This window comes from Neopsephotus bourkii, unplaced genomic scaffold (assembly GCF_033783945.1).
Source record: "Neopsephotus bourkii isolate Nb327-2 ecotype Australia unplaced genomic scaffold, CSIRO-AGI_Nbou_v1 NB_1493, whole genome shotgun sequence".
Lineage (NCBI taxonomy): Eukaryota > Metazoa > Chordata > Aves > Psittaciformes > Psittacidae > Neopsephotus > Neopsephotus bourkii.
Genome location: NW_026901969.1, coordinates 467,138 through 490,426, shown reverse-complemented (window position 1 = coordinate 490,426; position 23,289 = coordinate 467,138). Strand labels below are relative to the sequence as shown.

Here is a 23,289-nt window from a genome sequence, read left to right as displayed (position 1 = left end):
CACCCAAGCTTTAGCAACATTGAATAAATTAGGATGTTGGCTTGCTAAGCAAACTAATGCTACAGCATCTGCTCTCTCTGCGTTGCTCATTGATGTTGATTCTATAAGACATGCAACTTTACAAAATAGAGCAGCAATCGATTTTCTCCTCTTAGCTCTTGGACATGGGTGTGAAATTTTGGAAGGAATGTGTTGCATGAGTTTGTCAGACCATTCAGAATCCAAACATCACAGTATCCGTAAATTAAAAGACAGTGTAATGAAGTTAAGGGACGATGATAAAGATTGGTTATCATCACTTTAACTGGGGTATAACTGAGTGGCTATTGACATTGATTAAGGGAGGATTGATCTTTTCGCTTGCTCTCTTCACCATCATATGCATTGTACCTTGCTTGTTACAATGTATGCAGCAAATGTTATCCCAAGCTTTTGAAAGACCTGTATACTGCACTGCAAAAACAAAAAGGGGGAACTGTGGGGGTTGGAATGTATCGAAACTGGCAGAGACCATGGGAAGGAGAAGCTACAGCAGGCAATTAAGAGTGACCATGGGAAGGAGGAACCACAGCAGGGAATTAAGAGTGACCCGTCCCTGACTGGTACTTGGAAGTTGTTGGAACTGGCAAGGAACAAGGACGTCGGAACTGGGAAGAGGATGTCGACAAGAAAATTGGATAGACCTTTCACCTGATGCAACCACAAGGCAAACACAGATGTGCTTGGCTAATTGCTTGAAAGCATATAAATATAATGTAATCTTTGCAATAAACGATCCAGTTTGCACTCTACCTCTGGGTCTGTGCCTCCATCCTCACAGTTGTATACTCAAGAATCACATTGATCAGTGCAGTTGGAGAACACTTGTAAATATTTATAAGTCAACAACATGACTGCGTTAAAATTCAGGCTACTGCTGGTCTGAAGTGGAGGAGATACAAATAAGGAATTTCTTATAAAAGTTAATTATGCTTCAAAATGCAGGCAGGGAGAGACAAAAAAAATAGAGAAGGTATCTTAAATATTACTGTCTGTGTGTATAGCTTTGAAGAGTGAACAGGAGAAGTTTTGAGAAAAGGTGAGAGTACACTGAAGCTCCATGCTTCAGTCACTACCCTGAAGACAAAATACCAGGTGATATCCGTAATTCTTATGACCTATTGCAAGCTGCTTTGTTCAAAGCAACATTTCCAATTGGCAGTATGTGAAAGCACTACAAGTGTCTCTCTGAACCCAGCTGAATAAATTCTGAGCAAAGCTAGCTCCATTTTGTGTATACTATTTTCCCAGAATCAAGACCTGGAATAGTAGAGACCTTGCCACATTTAGGCAAGCAGGGGCAGAGAATCAGTAACTATCCAAAAGCAGTAAGAAACCTGGAGAGGCATGAAACATTTGGAATTAAAAAAACATAGACATAATCACTTCCCTCGAGTTTTGCCTGTACATCTGCTGAACCTCTTGCATTCTACCACTTTGAATTTTTTCCTAAGGCAATCCATCTTCATTCCTGCTATAAAGGTGACAGAACTTAATCAGCTCAGCATAACTCAGGGCAACGTATTATAACAAACCTCAAGTGTCTCGATGACATTGTAATGGCTTGTAGCAAACTTTGAAAGGTCACATATACCTTTAAGTATGCCATATTTGAACTGCCTCCTCTGCTTGCGTGTAACTCTTGCATATGTTACCGAGTCTCTTAAAACAGTTACTTCAGTTTAGTTTAGATCAATCATCTTCCCTTGTTCGTCACAAAAATGAAAATTAATAGAAAGCAAGCAGTCCTGCATTTTCTCTGAAGTGTAGAGAAGATAACAGGAAAAACTGTGTCATTTCAGTTGCTGCACTGTAATGGAATAGATCACCCAGAGTGACCAGCGGATCTGCATCCTTCTTCAAGGCACCCTAACTAGACATGCTTATTTGAGACTAAGATACCCTACAGGAAATGTGATGTTAACAGAAAACTAAACACAGCAGCCTTTTCTAAAAAAAATCCTGAAATCAGACTTGAAAATATACCACAAGTGTCCAAAACTTTTCTATGACAAGTGACAAAACCATGAAGCCCTTTCACTACTACAGCAGCTAACTCTGAAGCCTATAAACTGCCACAAAGGTTACAGCCATGAAGAAACACAGACATTAAAGTGAAATCTGTTAAAGCTAACTGATAAATAATTTCTTGACCTTCAACTATCAAGTTTTCTTTATGTGCCCTTTCAGTATTGGTAATGAGGTGCTTCCCCTTCTTAGTTTAACTTTAGCCAGAATTCATTAATGCTTTTCCAGAGCTTCTCAATTAACCTGGGACCAGGGACAAGAACAGAAAATATCTGGAAAATTGCTTAGAAAACATTTGTATCTTTGCCAAGCATCTGAACAGAAGAAGTCTGGAAAAGCTGATCTGAAAAGAAAGCAACAAACCCCGCAGCTAAAAACTACTGTCATTTTTTAGCATGTGTTATAAGTGGTTGCAGTTTGAACATGCCTTGAAAGAAACTACTGATACAGCAAGAGCAGTTTAAATCTGCTGGCAGATGAGTTTAAATCTGCTGGGAGATGGAGTCTGTTCTAGCACTGACCACCTATACTAAGGCTGCTTATCAGTAAACTTCATTCATTGATCTTACAATGGTCTGACACAGAAATTTATGAAGCTTGTCATACATGCAGTTGTCCTGCTCTTCTTCTGACCAAAATGCTAACCATCAGAAAACTTCACATCCAACTTGACAATAGACTCAGACACATGAGAATAGTTAAGCGATGGATTCTATCAGGGTTTCCCTCCTCCACAAAAATATTTTCAAACTTTATAATAGTCGCATATATTCATATTGCACACAGACAAGAAATAAAGAAATAAGCTCAGTATCCTCAAATCTCAATGTTTTAAGTCTGAGCAGGAAACAAAATGCCATTACAGAAATATCTGCATATGAACAAATCCAGGTAATGGTGAATGTGTATAGTACTTTCTTGGTGCATGACAAAACCCAAAAAGTTCCTAGATTTATATCAGACGCAGCTCTTGAACATCAGAGGCACCTGGAGAATATCAAAGAAGAGGTAAAAGTATAGGTAATCACCATGCAGAAGCTAGCAAGATCTACTAAGAAAAGTCACAAGTTCATCCCTGGGGTTTTAGCACAAACAATGGTATTATCTAAGGCACAGTACTGTTTACCTACTTAGCACAGCTTTCAGGCAACCTGACAAACACAGGATTTTTCAAATATTGACACAGAATATTTGACATTTCACTTTGGTTTCCCAATTCCCAATACTTTCAAGGGTTACTGGTAGAAGGTTTGACAGTAAAGTAGCCAAAGAATTAATTTATAAGGAAATCAGCCTACACAGTGACATAACATACACTACTAGCCAAGGTCTTCTAAACTTTTAGATAGATACCAAGATCTTCTCAAGACCATAAAAGTCTTGGTAAGAGGGCCAGCTTCTGATAATCAAGTATTTGACTTTCAGTAATAATGCCACCTTGTCCTGCTTATGAAATATTTCAATTAGTATCTTAAAGCTCAAAAATTCAGGTACCTTCTGCAACAGTCGCCATGTTACTTCAGGAACCAGACTATCAGATATGTTTCATTTAAACTAGAGTACAGACTTACACAAGAAGCATGAAAGGAATTCACCAGGATAAATCTGACAGCATCAGATAGCCTAGTAACTTATGTATCCACATTAAGGTTATGTGTAATACTCAGAGGCAACCATAACAACAAAAAGCTCTCTGGTATATACAGAACATATTTAACTATAAATATGTTTATTTAGATAGCGTTTACAAAAGCTTCTGGTTTCCTGTATTTGAGTACTTACCTCAACTGACTGAATTTTTTCACCATGGAGATGAGGTGACCTTGGGTAAATATCAAGAAGATGAGGAGGATCATCAAGATTTGTTCTTCTAATATGATGTTTAAGAACTTCTTTATAATCCCAAGAATCAAAGTTGGTTTTCCATAGTAATACCTGTAAGGAGCCATCATATTAGTAACTAGTTGAAACCTATTCAGTGACCAAACCGTAACTATTCAGCGAAGTCTGTTATTACTGATAGATCACAACATCAGAATGAGCCTGCTATCACCATTTAGTCTATCTTTACTACAACACAGGCAGTTCCCCAGAGTATCCTGTGCTTCAATTCTAACAAATTTAGTTTAATCTATTTAAATATATATATATATGTCTCTAAAAGATGTCTCAATGCTCATAAAACAAAGCAAACTTTTGTCCCACTGAACTGTACAGTTATTTTTTCTGCCAAATCAAGGGATCATAGACTATCAATTTTCTTTCCATTTTAAAAACTTACAGGTCAAACAAGAAAGTTTGAGGGCATAAGAGAAATTATAGAGTACCATACAACTCTAAAGCACTTGGTTCCAGTGTTTTAGCAAAAGGAATCTGTTTTCTCAATTTTGTCCAATTACATTCAAGGTAGAAACAACATACAACAGTCAGATACGCCCAGTGCAGTTCAAAACACCTAAAGGTTGGCAGTTTCCAAAAGTGTTGATTTTTATAGCTACTCCCTAAATTAGAGGGAACAAATGTGGGATCACAATGAGACTTAAAACTGTCCAGCTAAAAATATTTTTGACAATCATTACAAATATTTTTCAGAAATTAATAAACTAGACATAAGCAACAGAAATCACAGATTTGTCACAAAAATTCCAAGTGACTAAATCATATTCTTAATATATTCCTAAGTAGTTCCATTGTTACAAGCTCATTTCAGGTTCAACATTTTCATGACTCTTGAATGCAGGACCCTAAATACGCACTGGGAGACGCAGTGCACCTATAACAATGGGCTCAAACTATCTCAGACATTAGCACCAGTGAAAATAGGATGCATGGATCTCAGTACAAACTATTCAAACCTGCCTCAGCCTGAAACAGGTAGGTGTTAGGTTAGTTCATTCACAGCAGCTCACTGTGCTCACTCACAGCTCACTCAGCCTGTGTAGTTCCACTACCTCCATCACCCAGTCCACCATAAAGTTATTCACATTTTTATGTGGATTTACCCCATTTTTTAAGGCTAACTTTCTGCTGGTTTAGCAATTAGAACTTTCCTCAGCACTGACTGTAAACAAGGGTATAGGCAGCTATAGGCCGGTAGGACCTTTCATCAGGGGGAACATTTGAGCTGCTCAAGCTCTAAATGTTTCATTTTGCTCTAAAGTGGAAGACCATGACATTGCAGCTTCATCATTACAGATAACAAAATTAGTAGGAGTAAAAACTGCACAGAAACATCTGCGTATACCTTGAATATCTCCAGTGAAATGCAAACAGTGTAAAAGTAACTGTGCACAACCCTACAAAAATAGCTATTCCATAAGGAAGTATTTCCCTTTATGTCAAGGTAGTCATCAGACACAGTAAGTTGCCTCTTCTATATAGTAAGAGCTGAATAAACAGCACAGGCTAGTATCTTCCAAAGGAATAGGTGTAACTTTGCTCTTTAACTTAAATAAAAGGTTTTGTGTCTTCCATGGGAGCAGGTAAATGAAATAATTTGTTTTGTGCACATATAGCCAAGAAGTGTGATGAACATGAACTTCAGAGCTCTACATGCTTGAATTTTTCTGATTGAGGAAAGAAGCAAACAGGAAGAAACAGTGCTTGTTTCAAATACTTAACATGCTTCTGAGCAAAGCTTTCAGCTGGCTCTGCACCAACCAGAAAGAAACTTGAAACTAGAAGCAGAGATACTGGTTTTTCCTTCTTTCATGAGTAATAACAGATTTTATCTATTGTTTGAAAATGTAATAGTCTTCAAATAATAGCTCAATTCTACCACAGTGAGTTGAAAAAAAGTCCCATAACTATTTTCTTGTCAGACCTGGGAGAGAACTGTGGGTGAGTCAGCAAAAAAAGTACATTTGTGGAGTACACAAGTGCATACACCAATAGATAACTGACACTGAGGAATAAAGTTCTTATGTTTACTATATGTAAAAATATATACGTAGATAGTTGCCACATAATGGTTAGCACTGAACATTTTAAAACTTACAATACAAAATTACGACTAAAGTTACACCAAAATAAGCAGCCCTCTCCCACTGGAATGTTCACAGGAAAATGAGGCAAAACTTAACCATATAAAAACATGCCTTTCTGTAAGGTAAATAAAACCAGGACCTGGCTACTTTTTTAATTCAACATTTACTTTAATAAAGCACTTCCTGATGAAACTGGATATTCCCTATCATGCATTCAGCATGAAACCGCTATACTGAACTGCTGAGAAATGTGAGTCATCTTACAGATTTTGCACTATAATACCCACTCACCCCAAGATCCCACATACCACCCATGCCACCAGCTTTACAGCATGGAGTCAGAGCAGGAGAAAGGCAATAACATGGCTCCACTGAACATGCATGTCATTCAGGGGATCCCAAATTCAAATGAACCTTGCAGTAAGACAGGCTACTCCTAGGGTACATTGACATTTATTTCAGAGATTGAGTCAGGCTTAATATTGTAGGTCCTTTCCATCATCGTAGCTTCTCAAATGGATCTTCTGTCATGTGGCCTAGTTTAAGACATGCACTTCACTTCCTCCTAAGTATAATTGTCATAATACTAATTGTCATAAAACTAAAAAGTGAGTATTCATGAGAAGTAAGGCAAGCAATTCAGAATTACTTAGGAATCAAAGCTTCTTTCTGAAACTGAAAAACTCTCATTAAAAACAAAAAACCCACTAAAAAAACCCAACCAAAGCCAAAACCCTTTGGTACAGAAAATAACAGATCAGACTAGTGGCTCAAGAGTAAGTACCTTTCCTCCATTCTTGGTATTTTTTTCTGCTTGTAAAATTAATATTGGAAGTTTGCTAATGCTTTCACTTTTTCAATAACTGTAAGTCTTGGCACTGCTTCTTACTAACACTTTGCGATAGAAAGCAATTTTATTTTTTTATTTTGAGTGCTTTCAAGTCATTCTAGAAAGTGTGCTGACGAAATGACAAGTAAAAAACCAGAAACAGACTGTATTCTGATAATAAAGTTTTTAATTGAAAAGTATTTATTACACCTCAAGACTGTCTCTGTCACTAGATGAAACATATTTCAAACTCCACAAAACAATATAAATATGACCTATGGTAAATTCAGAAGATTTTCATTTCTACAGTGTGGCTTTTAGGTTTTCGTAACTGGAAAAAATGAGAAAGACAACTAATATTAAAAAAACATTTCAGACTGAAACTCTAAGCCTTCGGCTACAAAAGTTTTTTCTCTTTGGGGAATGTAAAGACCTGAGATGATTTCAAGCTTGATAATATTTTTGTAATTATGAGATTTATCACAGCAGATGAAGATTAATTGCATGATTTGCTGTTTAACTCGTTTTGTTTTAAATGCTCAAGCAACTCTTCCCTGTATGAAATCTAATACTTTGCTAATTTGCATTAATAAAATCACAAAGCCAACAATTTCCTGATTTCTAGCAAAGTTTTCCCAGTAGTACAACTTAATACTCACAGAGTAGCGACTTTAAAAGAAGTAAAAACCTAATGGAGAGAGTAGGCTTTAATACTAGTTGCAATACTTTGTTGACACTGAATTGTGACACTTAAAATACTTCTGTTTAAAAATCACTCCTTTATTTTAATATATAGAACAGAAGTATTCAGTATTATGGTCATCTCATCATAACATCCAGTTGGAAGTCTATATAACACACTACCAGACAGAATACAGGCCAGCATGCTGTAATTAGCATGGTACTGTGACATGCTACATTTAACTCCCACCCACCGTAACGAACATTACAACAATTAAAGAGACAATACCACAGACCTGAGCATCTGCTCCACCTGAGGCAAACTTTTCACCTTTTTTTGAAAAAGCCACAGAAAGTACAGGTCCCTGAAAGAAAAAAAATACGTATACAGTAAAGGTATGCCATTCCTGTAATCACGGTATTTTGATGTAATGAGAAAAAGACTTATGCCATTATCTAATATAAATAAATTTTTCAATTTTAATAAAGGAACAATCTAACTGGAATGAAATTTTTGCAAAACAACTTGACCGAAGAGTTGCTATTGCCTACCTTTGAAAGATGTGGTATTACAATTACTCCAATCAGTACTAAGAAAACAGTGACATTTTCCTTAGATTTTATGCTTTAACTCTGCAATGAGTTATCAAATATGTATTACTCAACGTGTTTCAGGGATCCATTATCAAAGGTAGGGTTTTGCATTAAGAAGAAAGGGAGAAAACATCTGCTACTCTTCATAAAACCTCTTTTCCATAAGTCTCCTTGTTCTTAGCGCTGTTTTTCAATAAACAATGACTACTGTGACAAATAATTGATTTTGACAATCAAGAATTAATTCAAAATGCAATATATTACTTAACATTAAGCATGCGTAAAATATTGACAGATTAACTGCACAGTCATAGGTAAAATCGACGAATTTCCTTATGCACTTGTGATTAAGGTGTATTAATACAACTCTATGCTGTCTACTGAAGCTATCTGCAAAGTGCAAGATACAAGACACCATGGCATAAGCGTTGCCTTCCCTTTGCAAACATACCAAATAATCTATTAAGGTCTCTATTTAAATAGGATCATTGAGTATACCTTGTGTCCATGAAGAGTGTAAATAAGCCTTCCTTCCAACACGTCCAAAATCTTAAGCGTACCATCATCAGAAGCAGTGATGAGATAGTTACCAGAAGGATGGAATGATACACAGTTAACTCCTGCTCTGTGAACTAATTTACAGAAAACAATATTCAAAGACTGTAGATACCTACTAACAGGAAATGTAGACTTTATTTCTTTGCTCTTTTCTACTTCCCAAAGAAGAAACTAGTTAATTTAAGAGAAAAACAACCAAAGTGCTGGGGCATAGCACTCTCCAAAGTAATTGATTAATTCTGTTCTAAGAATTAAGAGAATCACTACTAAGGAATAATCACAGTTCAAATTGGATTTTTAGGGTTGCCAGACTACAAAAAGATTATTTACAATATGACTTGTTTCTCTATTTTCCCCATTAAGGAATGAGATCATATAATCTAAATTAATCACATTTAATTGCACAGAGCTCCACTGTTTTTACCTTTGTAATGCTGCAGTAGCTTGTTCATTCGTATATCCCACAGTCTCACTGCATGATTGGAACCAGCAGAAGCTATACACGTACCACTTGGGTTGAAATCCACAAAATTCGCAAATCTAAATACAATTAACAAAAACAGATTAATTGCATGTTTCCATAGAAATACTGGGGGGAAGGGCAGTGTATATCCATATGCACACACACATACATATGTAATATTTTTTATATATATATATACACACACAGCCCACAGTATTAACACTGAGTTGCCACAGATTCATGTGGAATCAAATAAGGTGTTTTAAGCAACTGAAATTAGCATGAGGAAACAAGATGTGCAGGATAAATCAGACTGTATAATCTGGATTTTGTTAAAAAGATAGTATAATCGTTCTGACTCAAATTTTCACAGGTCATGTTGGAGTACAAAGCTCCTAGAAGGAAGTGCGGCAAAGAGCTTGTAAGCAAAAAGTAAAATAATTTTACCTAAGAACAGAATATCTAGCTATAGCAATCTTTTAGACTAGAAAAAAAGATAGTTTTCTGCAGCTCTTTGCTCATGAGAAGGCAGCCATGAAAACAGAGAAGTAAATATAAAAGACTTATATTCCATTGCCTTTGTTAATTAAAACTCTGGTTCCAAGATGCTTAAGAAAACTACAGATAAGTAAAAGCAATTGTTTTCTAAACTTAAATAAGGCAGGTGACTGAAGCTAACCTAACAACATCAACAAGTGAAGAATTCTTAAAATTCTCTTCTTCTTGAAGCACCCAGTATCAAAAAGCATTACAAAAACAAATCAAAACCATGAAAACCTTCAAAAATCCAAGAACAATCAGACTTCTCTCTGGCTTATTTATTGACTATTGGAAAACAGCTGGTTAGAAAATGTGACATGAATTATTTTAGTTTACATGGGTGGCAGAAGTTCGATCTATTTTCAGACATAACATTTATAGATGTTGACACCAGAAAACATGAAATCTCATGAAAATGACACCCTTTCATTTCTCCTTTTTGCTAGTAACACTTACCCTTCATAATCCAAGAGGCTCTCAATACAAATTTTATTTCTTGTATCCCAGATCTTAACAGATTTATCCTCACTGCAAGATGCTATTAGTCTTCCATCAGGTGAAAATCTGGAGCATACAAGTGTGTACATTACTACACAACTGATACTACCTAGATTAGAATTAGAGACATAAGTTCCAAAACACCAGAATCAAGAATGCCCATCTGGAATTAAAATATGTACCATTTAAAGGACATTTGATTTTCTCATATTTTTCATGGAGTAACAAAACTGAAAACAAAAGCTTCTCTCCCCTACTCCTCCCCCCTTCATTTCACAATCAACTAGTTAAAAACAGAGCCATAAGCAGAGAGAGTGGGGTGGGCTGTAGAGAAGGGTGGGTAACAGCAGCCTAAGGTTCTCACTTCAGATGCAAAGAGATTGTTACAGAAAACCATAAGCAAAAAGAGGGCACAGTAAAAACCTTGTGTTCCAATTTTAACCTACATATACATTCCCCTGTGAGTTCTCTCTGGACCTACAAACTATCAGCAAAACATTCATGATTATTCCTAGACTAGCAGACCGCATCTTTAAACAAGAAAATCGATTTGTGCTAACCTCACCAACCATTATTATTTCTTATAGAGAGCAACTGCACAAGGACATTAGAACACAGTTCAAGAACTTCTACATCCAATTTCCTAGTGCTTTTAATTTTAAACAGTCAGATACTTCATTCAGAACTTTGTAGGGCTCTGCACTTCACTAGCGTTACATTTCTTTCTCAAGATGTTTAAATCAGGCCTCTCCTAGCGACAGATTTTCCACTGGGGGGGGGGGGGAGAATTTAATTCAAAGAACAATCTTTTCTTGTCTTTGAAGAGCTGCCCTGCCTTTAAATAGAGTGCAAATCTTAACTTGCAGTACAAAGGCCATTTATTTTACCTTTTCCAGTTACGTAAGCTTAACTCATTTTGACTCATGACCATTCCTTTATACTGCTATGTCCCAAGAATAGTTGAGAAAACCCCTACTGTGCATAATACATCTAAAAATAAGTGACTCTGTGAAATGAGTTAATACAGCACAGACGCATACAAGACTACAGAAAGACAGGATACAGACTTAAAATAAGTACAGAAGACCTTATTTGTCCTTTAAAATGAAAGAATTAACACCCAGCAACAGACTTAATATGTAGACATATTAATACATAGAGCAAGCTTTCAGACTTCAACCAGGAGATAGATACATATATATATATATCTAACACATGTGTGCATACAATTGATTTATTTAAATGTCATTATTAGTGATAAACCATCATTTATCATTCACAGATTTTTCTTCTCTTAGTTCTGTCCTGGGAAATAAAACCCCTTTGCTAGTAGTTCTGCTTCTTTACAAAGATAAGAAAAACAACACTTACTTGGCACAGCAAACCCAGTGAGTGTGTTGGAATAGGGAAAACAAAAGGCGTGGATGGCGAACACTCCATATTTTTATTGATTTATCATTGGATGCTGAAACTAGAAAGTGGCCATCCTGAGAGAAGCTCACACTACGAACAGACGCTGTATGACCTTTCAGTACTGACGATTCTCCATGACTAGTGGGGATAAAAAAAAAAGAAAGCCCAAGACACAAACCACAATTATATTGAACTGACTGAAACCCCGTAAAACTCAGAGTTCATATATTTGGCATCTTATGCAAATGAAAAACCAATGTATACAGTTCTGCCAATATTTTCGTCTTATTTGAATATTATTTATTAGAATAACAGACATCAAAGTAATTGTATGACCAATTTTGGAGAATGGTGCAATTCACTAGCAACATTAGCCTCCATACTTGTTTATGCTCCCTTATGTCTGTTTCTGTCAAAGCCCAAGGATGCGGGAAGAAGACAGAAACTTTTCTTGGGTAAAGAGTCAATTATTCATATTGCACATTAATGAAACACATAGCCAGCATTGCCTAGTTATACTCACATGCAAGGAATCCATAGTCTGACAGTATGATCCCGAGAAGCTGAAGCAAGTAGCTGCCCATCCAGCGAGTACTGTACGCTGGTCACTGCTTCTGCATGGCCTACAAATCTGTAAGCTCTGCATTGTGCCTTCAGCCTCCACACCATAAGAAACCTATCCAAAGAGGAGGTAGCTGGCAAAAAATTAAAGATACTATAAGTCTACTTGCTCTTAATGGAAAAATCAGGGCTAATGCCTAAGGATTTTGAATACCCAGTGAACTAACTGGGTATTAAGGGGAGGAAGCAGTTTATTGTGTTGTAAAAGATACTTGGCCAAAGTAGCAGCCAGGCAGCCAGCAATGACAACACCAGGCTTTTGGAGGTATATCAGAAAACAGGGAGGAGTAAAGGACAATCCTCAACAATTAGCTCTCTCATGTATTAGGCAAACTGGCTTACAAGTACTTTAAAGTTATAGAACAAAAAAATACAAAGCAGAACATCACACACATATAATTAAGTATGAATTCAGATTTAGCATTACCAAATACTATGAACAGACAAATTCTTCAGTGATTTCAGTTTGATCTCCAAAATGGAATTTGTTTCAAGCATCAAATGTTTAACTTTGAAAAGACAAGCCAACTTAAATTCAAGATATCATTTCTGACACTTCAGATTTCTATACAGAAGTGAATATCCAAATTCTATAATCCTATTTTAGTACCAATTTTTTTATATTAACGTTTGTCTAGTTCAAAATACAATATAAAGTTGTCAGTCTAATGATAGAAATTTTTCAGTCACTGTACAAGTGGACCTAACCATCTGCATTTCAGAAGGCAGGCACAGCTTTTACCAGAGCTTGATCATTTTCAGGAAGCTATAAGCAGCAGTAACAATGAGCAGTTCAATTAAACTGACAAGTGTGATATTTCTACACCCCTATTATCTTCATCTGTGCTAAATGCTAGCATGCAGGACAAGTAAAAACAAGGGATTCTCACTCCCACCGCTGTTATAAAATCCCTACCTCTAGTACAGAAATGGATGCAGAGGAACAGTAACCTCCTGGAAGTTGAAGAGGACATTAAATGATGGCTTTTTCTCTTCCCACCCTCTTTCAGGCACCAACACAGCACACAGGAATTAAGTTTCTTTATTAGCATATGTGTCAAGGCAAACCTCAAAAAAATATCAGGTATTAAACTCTTTAGGGATTTGGCACACAGATACTATTTTTACTCTCCAAAGACTAGCTTCTGGTAAAATATATGGGCACAGGGAGAGTCTGGTCCCACATCAGTAAGCCTAAATTTGACACAGAAGTATAGGATATTTCTCCACTCCAACTTTTCAGAACTCTATTTTACAGCAGGCTCCTTCTAATTGTACTTGAATGATTTCTTTCTCCCCTTTGATTCACAAAAAGGTGACCTAGAGTTGCATAAAACAGAAAGGAAGGAGTGAAATGTAAGCTAAATAGAATTTGAAGGCATCAGGTTGGAAATGTGGAACACACAAGATTAATGGTTTCCAAAACAAATAATGCATGAACTTCCAAGTACCTGTGGTACCTTACGAACTGCATGAAGGCAATGTAATACTAACCCTCTTTGCTTTCAGTTCAAAAACTAGAGGAAAACATCTTCCTTGTTCTCCCTGTGGACTTTCTGTTGCCTAGGCTCATGCAGCATTCCCTCTCCATCCTTAGGCAGGTTTCTCTCTTAAAATCACCTGCTCAGTACTGTGAGTACACTAATGTGAGACTAATACCTCCGATACTGCAGGTCCAGCCCAACTGACACCAGTCCAGGGGTGACAGAAGACAGAAGGGTGCACAGGAAAAGGGGAATAACTGACAGACCTGTTGCGGAACTATTTTCCTGAGGCACATAGGCTGATGTGACTGTATCTGTACCCCTCTCCCATGTTGTTAATCCAGACAAAGTCTAAAACAAAACCCTGAATCTATATTCAACTTTTGCCCTATCCTGCCAGGGAAACAAGGACCCTTTACCCTTAACAAACCTCAGCCAAGCCAAGTTATTCCCCCTTGAAGTAGGCTGAAATCCATTTTGATGCATATGGCTAATGCCTAAGTATTTTACTGTAACAGCAAATATTTTATCTTAGAATCATAGAATAGTTAGGGTTGGAAAGGACCTTAAGATCATCAAGTTCCAACCCCCCTGCCATGGGCAGGGACACCTCGCTCTAAACCATATCAACCCAAGGCCTCGTCCAACCTGGCCTTGAACACTGACAGGGATGGAGCATTCACAACCTCCCTGGGCAATCTATTCCAGTGCCTCACTACCCTCACAGGAAAGAATTTCTTCCTTATATCCAATCTACACTTCCCTGTTTAAGTTTTAACCCATTACCCCTTGTCCTGTCACAACAGTCCCTAATGAAGAGTCCCTTCGCAGCATCCCTATAGGACCCCTTCAGATACTGGAAGGCTGCTATGAGTTTTCCACGCAGCCTTCTCTTCTCCAGGCTGAACAGCCCCAACTTTCTCAGCCGATCTTCATATGGGAGGTGCTCCAGTCCCCTGATCATTCTCATGGCCCTCTTCTGGACTTGTTCCAACAGTTCCATGCCCTTTTTATGTTAAGGACACCAGAATTGTACACAGTACTCTCACGAGAGCAGAATAAAGGGGCAGGATCACCTCCTTCAACCTGCTGGTCACGCTCCTTTTGATGCAGCCTAGGATATGCTAACCATAGGCACTAGATCATATGGGACAATAAATACTGCCAGCAGTCATTTCCATTATCAATACTGATCTTAAAAACAGTTGCATTCATGAAAAATACGTTATTGCTATTATTAAATATACTTCTCTATTTCTCTTTTTATTCCATTTTAAGAGCTTTTGCCTACTTACAGCAATGCTTGCTTCCCCAATTTTCTCAAGCACAGTATCTTAAGGATTGCTCCTCAATCCTTTATGCATTTTTCTCCCCTTGAGTTCACATTGTCCATGCATTTAAACGTTGAAAAGGAGTAGAACAAGGACCATCCAGGGCGATTACACATGAGGTCTTACAGCAATGCAGATCAGATCCAGCTGATGAGCTGCCAGTGCCTGCTAAGTATGCCACCAACCTACAGTCCAACTTTCAATTACCAGACCACCAGTAAATGGTCCACAACAGATCTTCAGGGCTAATTTAAAGTATTGGAATTGAAACAAAAGAAACAGAAGTTCAGAAGAATTTCTTTAGGATGGGCCATACCACAAACAGGTCTGTTGCACTTGCTCCTCAGAGAAACCACGACATAACCAGGATCAAGTTTACAGCAAAGACTAATTTGTCTTTCACCTCTACTAATGAAAATATTTGATTAACTGCAAAACATAACTAGAAAGCAAGCTGAAAATTCACACTGAGCTGACTCCAATTTAAAATGTAATCTAGTTTATAAACTCAGTGCCTTTCTCCACACCCCCCGCCCCCTTCTTAAAGTCAGGACTTTCTGTACACACCCAAGTATGGTCGCTAATTTGCTTTTCTGGTGATGAGTCATAACAGAATTGAAACCAAAGAATAGCCTTAGCCTTATGCAAAGGCCAAGTTTGCACATGGCTTTGCTGCAGTTCTCTAAACAGATATCTGGGCTTCGTATATGCCATGAAAAAAGAATAAATATGGTATTAGCAGTGAAACAAAGTTAAACTTATAAGTTGCGAATATTGATGGCATGCATTTTCAGATGTACACATGTACATATGAAGACACAAGTTGCCACAATACGGAATTACCATTACACTCCCAATGCCACAGTACTGACTGTATGAATGTTGCGCACAGATCAGAAGAGACATACTCAGTCAGGCTTTAACAGCTAAATGTACCTCTTGGTCACCCTTTTTCCATACCAAAATACTGAGACACCCCAATATAATTAACCCAGTGCAAGAATTACAGGTCAGATGCAGTACAGGACTGTGTACATGATGTATGTGTGTGAATATTAAACTACCACCACGACCAATCCAAAACACACATTTAACAGGAACTCTGCAAATCTCTATGTGATAAGGTGTAACGTCCCAGTACAAACACATTTAACAGTGATTTACAAGATTTTTACTTAGAGGAAAACAATTACTAATTGAACCTCTGTCAAAGGAGCCAATCTGGAATAGTAAGCACAGTGGATGAATTACAAGGAACTTTTAATAACTCCTATAACTTCAAGTTCATAGCCATTTCTATTTTATGCTGAATGTAGTTACACAGGTGGAAGAGAATTGAAAAGAGTCAGCATGATAGCCAACATTTAATTATAATTCTGAATTTTATTTATTTTTTCAAAAGAAACTCCAAAACCCTCCCACATTTATTCAGTGTTAAGTTTACATTCAATTTCTTTTAAGTCACTTAAAATCAGTAGTTTAAAATATATACAAGTGTTTCCAAAATTTTCAAAGTCTAACAGAATAGAAAATCTTTCACAGTTTCAGATTTTCCAGAAATCTGTACACATGTAAAACAACCAGATTGGAGCATTTCTGTAGAATTGCTGCAGCTCAGTTCAGAAATAATGGAACTTGAAATGTTAAGGTTAAGAGGCAGATTTACTTAGAATTATTGCTTAAATAGATAAGGAACACTTTGAATGTCAGTTGTTACATGAAGGTAGCTCTTCATATGAAATGTAATTTTTGCCAAGTGCTAAAAAAGTTAATTGTATAAACATTGCATAGTTTATATTCACATCATTTAATTACTTTCATCTGAGGAAACATGGACTGCACATACAACTTATGCTCTACCATGTAGGAGAACCCAGGCCTTTTTCCTGTCATGTCTACTGAGTGTAACAGTCTACAGCAAGATTTCCACAAAAGCACATAGTTTATGTAATTCATTGCCCCCAGTACATAATGATGGCTGCCTTTTAAAATTTGATAAATGACTCATAACTTGTAGGTCCACAAAAGAATTCCTTGCTACAGAGCAGAATGGAATTTTTCAGGAATGTCTCCCTTATACAGCAAAGAGATTCCCTTTAAAAAAAATTAAAAAAATAATCAAACGGCAAGTAACCTCCTAAAAATCAGTTATCAACTTAAAAAGCTCATGCCATACAGTGGAGAGCATTTTTTAACCAAGATTCAATGCTACATACCCGCCTCTAAATTTTCTTCTTGTTCTCCTTCTACCTTAACCTGCTTCCACCCAAACCTCTCAACTCTTTAAAACCATCTGAATTTACTGCCGCTTTACTCTTTTTGGAAAATCTTCATTTATTCCACATCTCACTTCTCCCTTTTAACCCTTCTTCCTACTAAGACCTGTGGCAAATGCACACCTACTACCTTCCTTGAGTATTCAGATTCTTATGTGTACTAGCTCAAGTTCCTACCTACCAGTCCTATGTCAAGAACTATTACACTGTGGCTACTGAAGAACATTAATCACTTCAGTGAAAAGTAATCAAAAAAGCTGGAATGCCCAAAATACAAAGGTGTTCGACTTGAATTACATAAAGCTAAAACACACAGATACTAGCACACAAGATTTTTTTTTTCTCCAAGTACACAACATATCGATTCCATCTACCGACTATAATCACACTCAAAACAGATTAGTGACACAGTTCAAGAACCAGTATTCCTCATAAGTCAGCGTAACAGTGTACAGAAAACATTCTAAATAAGTTGTTTTTTGAACCACCGAACTGACAAAGCTTGGTTTGCTCCAAGCTGCCCTTTGTCTTTTCAACTCCCCTCATTTCAGGATCTTCAGCTTCCCAGCCTCACTCAAGGTCTTCCATAGTACTATTGCAACTAGAAAGAGGTGGCATATGCTGCGTTATTTCAAAATTCCGCCTAAGGCTGATGCCAAAATATGTAACGCAAAACAAAAACACCCAAGTTTTCCTCTGTCTCCTTCCTCTACCCCACTGACAGACAAAAAGGGTATACATGGTACAATCACAGAATCATAAAACAGTTAAAGATTCAGAAGAACCTTAAAGAACACCTACTTCCAACCCCCCTGCCACAGGCAGGGACACCTTCCACTAAACCAGGTTGCTCAAAGCCCAGTCCAAATCTTAGTCACATAAGCTATGTGTCCCTAGGATGCCAGGCTTAACATGGAAAAGCTTACACAAAGGCAACATAAATGTTAAATATATAGCCAAGCAACCACAGAAGCTAATGCAATTCTGTGCTTGTTTTCTTTTGTTAACTTTAGACAGAATTCTTATTTGCACTCATCTCTATTTCTTCCCATTTGTAGTACCACCAGCATGTCCTTGGTTCCACTGCTACCACACTTTTCTGTTTTCCAGAATAGGCACATGACTGCAAAGCAGTGCCAAAGCCCATCTACTAAAAAAGCTTTCCTTTTCTTCATTGCAGTATAGCTAGCAGGCACTCTTGAAACCCTTAGGAGCATGTAAATTCCCAGAAAACTGCAGGATACAAAAAAGGCTCGAGTCAACTTTCCACATCAATGCTGACTCAAACACATGCTACTGTAGCATTACTTAGGGTGTTAGACACATGTTACCATGTATCTGCAACACAGGACAGTTAATTCCACCACAAAAAAACCTGAACTTTTACTTTTGGTAGGTAAAGATGCTTTACTTTCATGTAACATTAAACCTACAAGGTAATGTGCATAATTTTTTTTAAGAATTAAAATACCCCCTCAGTCCACTCAAAAGCCTTTGTTTTACCATAATCAAGACAGACCAAAGTAAGAAAATAATAGATCAAAATTTCATAAAAACAAAAGGCATCAGATCTGTATTCAGTGATTTAGAAAATAAACCCCAGTATTTACTTCTGCTTTCCATACAGTTCACCACAGAAAATATAGTTTCTACACCACTACAAACACATCTGAAGACATTCAGATGTGACGTTCAGTTATGAAGTCGTAACTGTATACCTTGGAATACAACCAAAATTGCTATCTGCTCACACACATAAAACCTCTGGAGATTTCAGTCCATTCAATTTGTACTCCCAGCAGTGATTATTTCTCAAATTTCCAAATCTGATTTTTATCTGCAGCATTACAAGTTCTCATTTGCACATCAGCACGCCCCTCAGTCGTACGATAAGCAGTAAGGCACTTTCCTGAATGAGGATGATAAATAGTCCCATCTTCTTTGAAATGCCATATAATAATTTCTGGGACAGGAGATCCATCTTTTGGGCAGCTTCTCATGCCTATGAAATCTTCATGCTCAGGGACTTCAGCACATAGCTCAGTTACAGAATTAAATCTAATCTCCTTATTTGATGTGTATTCAAAAAATTGATTGCCTCCCTGACCATGACATCCAAAGAGAGAAAGGTGAGCCCCAGTAGGATTATGTTCTGGTAAGACATAGTCAAGGCATTCTGAAGCTATTCCCGTGCTGCGGATAGCACCATGCCAACCAGGACGATCTTCTGGTACGTGCAACTCAGCAAATACGTTCTTTAAATACCAGTTAAAACTCTTGCATTTCAAACGCTCTCTTAATATCTTTCTTTCAGAAATATCCCCATAGTTTTCTTTTCTTGCTGAAGGGTTTCTGTTGTAGAAGTGCTCTTTGTACTCATCCATCCACACCTCAGCAGCGCGTGCTGTGTTCTGAAGGAAATTTGGTCTAGCATAGGGTGCACGCTTTGGAAACACATGACCTACATGGGAGCACGGATGAATTTCCAACATGCCTCCACACTGCCAAACCCTAAATGACAGTTCTAAGTTCTCCCCTCCCCAGACATCCATTCCTGTATCGTAGGTACCCAGATACTCAAAATACTTCTTGCTGACAGCAAACAAGCCACCAGCCATAGTTGGGGATCTGATTGGGTCAGTTTCAGATTTGCGCCTGAGACGCTCATGTTTAGGCACCGAGTGCCACTGGAATGTCAGCCGCCAGTCAAACCCTCCAATCATGGGCTCTGCCGTCTGCATATAGTATTCAAATGTTTTCCAGTCAATGGTGTCAATGACAGGACAAACAATAACAGTCTCATTCTCAGCAATCCTCTCGAGCAGCGGTTCCAGCCAGCCAGACACACATTCACAGTGACAGTCTAGAAATGTGAGGACATCACCGGTCGCAAAGGTAGCGCCAATTAAGCGTGCACGAACCAATCCTTCTCGTTTGTTGGTTCTTATCAAACGGACTCTTTTCAGAGTGCTTATGTATTTTTCAAGCTCAGTCTTCAAATACACTTTGTCACTCAAGTCATCCACCAGTATAATCTCTTTTAGAAGCACTGAAGGTGATGTTTCAAGAACACTATGTATTGTCCGCAGCAACGTTGACCAGGCTTCATTGTAAAAAGCGATTATAACAGATGTTGTGGGCAGTTTTCTGTAGTCGTAAGACTTGGTTTTACACCCATTCAGTCGATTATCTTCAATGTGCCGGTGGAGAGAGATTTTATCACTCAAATAAATATTAATTGCATACTTCTCAATCAGATCTTCTTCCTGTTTCTTTTCCTCAGGACTCAGCTGCAGGCGAGAGGGCTTGCCCCATTCTCCTGGGGCATAAGGATCAGGCGCAGATTTGTCATAAACTGGGCGAGCCAAATCCACAGCTTCTTCTGCTCTGTCAGAAAAGCGCCTCTCCCATTTCCCTTTGGTGATGCTCTCCCCGGCGAGAGAAGCACCGAAGGAAGAAACCGATAGCTCGACCACAAAGTAAGCGATCATCAAGAAGCCGAGAAATACGCAGCTTTTGCGGACCCACGTCCATCTTCTCGCCAGACGGATCCTCATGGTAGACGATTAACAGCAGCTCCTAGCAGAGAGGAGCTCCGTGAACTAGAGCCGGCTCCCCGCCGCGCCCCCAGGACGGAGCGGGCTGCAGGCTCCCGCAGCTCCGCGCTCCTCCCTCCTTCGCAGCCCGTTCCTCCGGTGCCGGGCCCACAGCTCTCCCAGGGGACCGCGGCGGGAGCGGGACAGCAGCGGCGGCGGGGGCGGCACGAAAAAGCCCCCCCGCCCCTCCGGCCTCGGCCCTCCCCTCACTTACTTCCTCCTCCTCCTCCTCTCTCGCCGCGGGACAAACCCCTCCTCCCGCCTTGTGGTTTGCTCTAAAAGTTGTCGCTTAAGGAAGGGGCAGAGACTCCTCGGCCCGCCCGGCCGGCGCGGGAGCCCGCCCCGCCTCCCCGCCCGGACCTGCGCCCGGAACTACCCGGCGGCTCGGGGCTGGAAGGAGGGGGAGAAGGAGGAAGGAGAAAGGGAGCCGCTCCGCTCTGAAAAACAAACAGCTCCCGCCCTCCCGCACTCACCCAGTCCCGCGGCGTCCGCGTGGAAGGCGACGCCCGTCACCGCCGCTCCGTGGCCTCGGAGGGGCCGGATCAAGACGGGGTCCCCCTGGGGAGAGGGTGCGTACCGTCAGCCTCCGGGAGGGGCACCCCTGCACCACCCCCTCGGGAGCCGTTAGCGTCCCGCACGCAGCAAAAAGCGGGGCGGCGAGCTGGCCCCGCGCCCTCAGCGCTCCCACCGCCGTGGCGAGGCGCCTTGCGACACCCGAGGACCGCCCGTGCCCGGGACAGAGTCCTTACCAGCGCGGAGGCCATGGGCGCAGTGGGGCGCCGCAACAACGGCAATGCCGTTTAGAGCGTTACGGCGGCCCGTTAAACACCCCGCGCTCCAGGCGCGGCCGGCAGAGCCCCGAGTTCATCCGCACCGCCAATGCCGCGTCCTTCGAGACGCCCATTCGCCAGGCGGGGCGCGCGGGGCGGGGCCGCACATCGCGGGGTAGGTGCTCGGCTCCCTCTTAAAGGCGTAGGGCCGCGGCATGACCTCCGCGGGGTATGGCGGCAGCCGCTGTGCTGGAGGCCTCTTACTGCGGCTTAGCTGGAGGCAGACATGAAGAGGTAAAACCTTAAAAGCTAGTGGGGATCTGGCCCGTGTTACCTCGGTTTTGTGACTTACGCGAGGTTTCACCTCACCATGAGGAAGAGCTTCTATACGTTGAGCACTGGAACAGGCTGCCCTGGGGGGCTGTGAAGTCTCCCTCTCTGGAGACATTGAAAACCCGCCTGGACTTGTTACTGTGTGACCTGCTCTAAGTGGCCCTGCCTTGGCAGGGGTTGGACCAGATGATCTCCAGAGGTCCCTTCCGACCCTAATGATGCTGTGGTTCTGGGAAATTAATGCAGGTTAGCTCTGTTTAACACCTCAAGACTGATTTTGTATTAAACCACCTTAGGTAGTTTGTCTCTTTGTCTTTTGTTTCGCAGTTGATTCTTTGCCCATTAATACTTTCTAGATTTCCAAGTCAGCATTCACATTTGTATCCTATAGAGTTGTCTTTAACCAGTCCTTTAATGCTCTAGTAAAGTACAACGAGCTGTTAAAAAAACCCAGACGACAGCAACAAAAAAAAGCCAGTCCAACACAGAAATGTTGGCATTAGCAGTGCTGTGAATACTCATGCTAGATAAGGGAACTGATCGTGCTGGAAAAATGCTGCTCCAATAGCTGTGCTAGTAGAACCAGGACTGACGTCAATTAGCAAAGGGGAGGGCTGTGATAGCAAAAACTGCCATTCAATATGCAACTGCTCATGAAGAAGTAATTTATACTGCAATTAGCCTTTAATTTCTTTTTAAAATCAGTCTGCATTTTACAGTTTCATCTGACATTAAACTCTTGTATCTACAGAATCAGGTCAGTAATTAGGCTAACATATAAGATTTGTCAGTTACAGGACAGTTTAAAATCAACTATTTAACCATGAAATGCACATTTACAATAATTTTTAAAGTGCTGAAAAAAGCAGGATTATCTCAACAAGAATATAAGAAGGTTTCCATGAAAATCTGCTAGCCACATTGGTTGTATGCAGGCAGAGTATTTGCCTTCACTGCTTCATAACATAAAAGGAAGGAGTTTTTTTAAATAGGTGGTGGGACAAGACACATTGACTTTAACTTGGACCTAATGAAAGCTTTATGTCATTATTACTGCTTCCAGCTCTGGGGCCACCAACCCAAGAAGGATGTGGACTTCTCAAGTGAGTCCAGAGGTGGGCCACGAAGATGATCTGAGGGTAGCTCTCCTGTGGAGACAGACTGAGATAGTTGGGCTTGTTCAGCCTGGAGAAGAGAAAGCTGTGGGGAAACCTTATAACAGCCTTCCAATACCTATAGGGGGTCTACA

At 39.6% G+C, this 23,289-nt stretch overlaps 2 protein-coding genes and 1 long non-coding RNA gene across 6 annotated transcripts in view; 1 reads left to right on the top strand and 2 right to left on the bottom strand.

Annotated features, from left to right (window-relative positions):
* LOC133220922 (uncharacterized) overlaps positions 1-14,263 on the top strand; it is an 85,847-nt gene extending 71,584 nt beyond the window's left edge. The window contains exon 4 of the long non-coding RNA XR_009727815.1: positions 13,924-14,263. This is a non-coding gene — a long non-coding RNA (uncharacterized LOC133220922). The remainder of the gene's footprint in view (positions 1-13,923) is intronic.
* POC1B (POC1 centriolar protein B) overlaps positions 1-21,680 on the bottom strand; it is a 73,391-nt gene extending 51,711 nt beyond the window's left edge. The window contains exons 1-8 of one of the 4 annotated variants that reach the window (XM_061369344.1): positions 21,411-21,680; positions 12,153-12,324; positions 11,588-11,767; positions 10,175-10,282; positions 9,140-9,255; positions 8,656-8,789; positions 7,860-7,928; positions 3,850-4,002 (exon numbers count right to left, since the gene is read on the bottom strand). In XM_061369344.1, the coding sequence (XP_061225328.1) occupies positions 3,850-4,002; positions 7,860-7,928; positions 8,656-8,789; positions 9,140-9,255; positions 10,175-10,282; positions 11,588-11,767; positions 12,153-12,298 (906 nt within the window). In that variant the 5' untranslated portion in view covers positions 12,299-12,324; positions 21,411-21,680. Of the gene's footprint in view, positions 1-3,849; positions 4,003-7,859; positions 7,929-8,655; positions 8,790-9,139; positions 9,256-10,174; positions 10,283-11,587; positions 11,768-12,152; positions 12,325-15,029; positions 15,335-21,410 lie in introns of those variants that run through there. The other 3 variants (XM_061369343.1, XM_061369341.1, XM_061369342.1) reach the window with 3 other exon arrangements.
* On the bottom strand, positions 18,603-21,416 carry GALNT4 (polypeptide N-acetylgalactosaminyltransferase 4). Its single transcript, XM_061369333.1, has one exon. The coding sequence runs from the start codon at positions 20,896-20,898 to the stop codon at positions 19,147-19,149; it is 1,752 nt and encodes a 583-aa protein (XP_061225317.1). The 5' UTR covers positions 20,899-21,416; the 3' UTR covers positions 18,603-19,146.
* Positions 21,681-23,289: the final 1,609 nt, after the last annotated feature.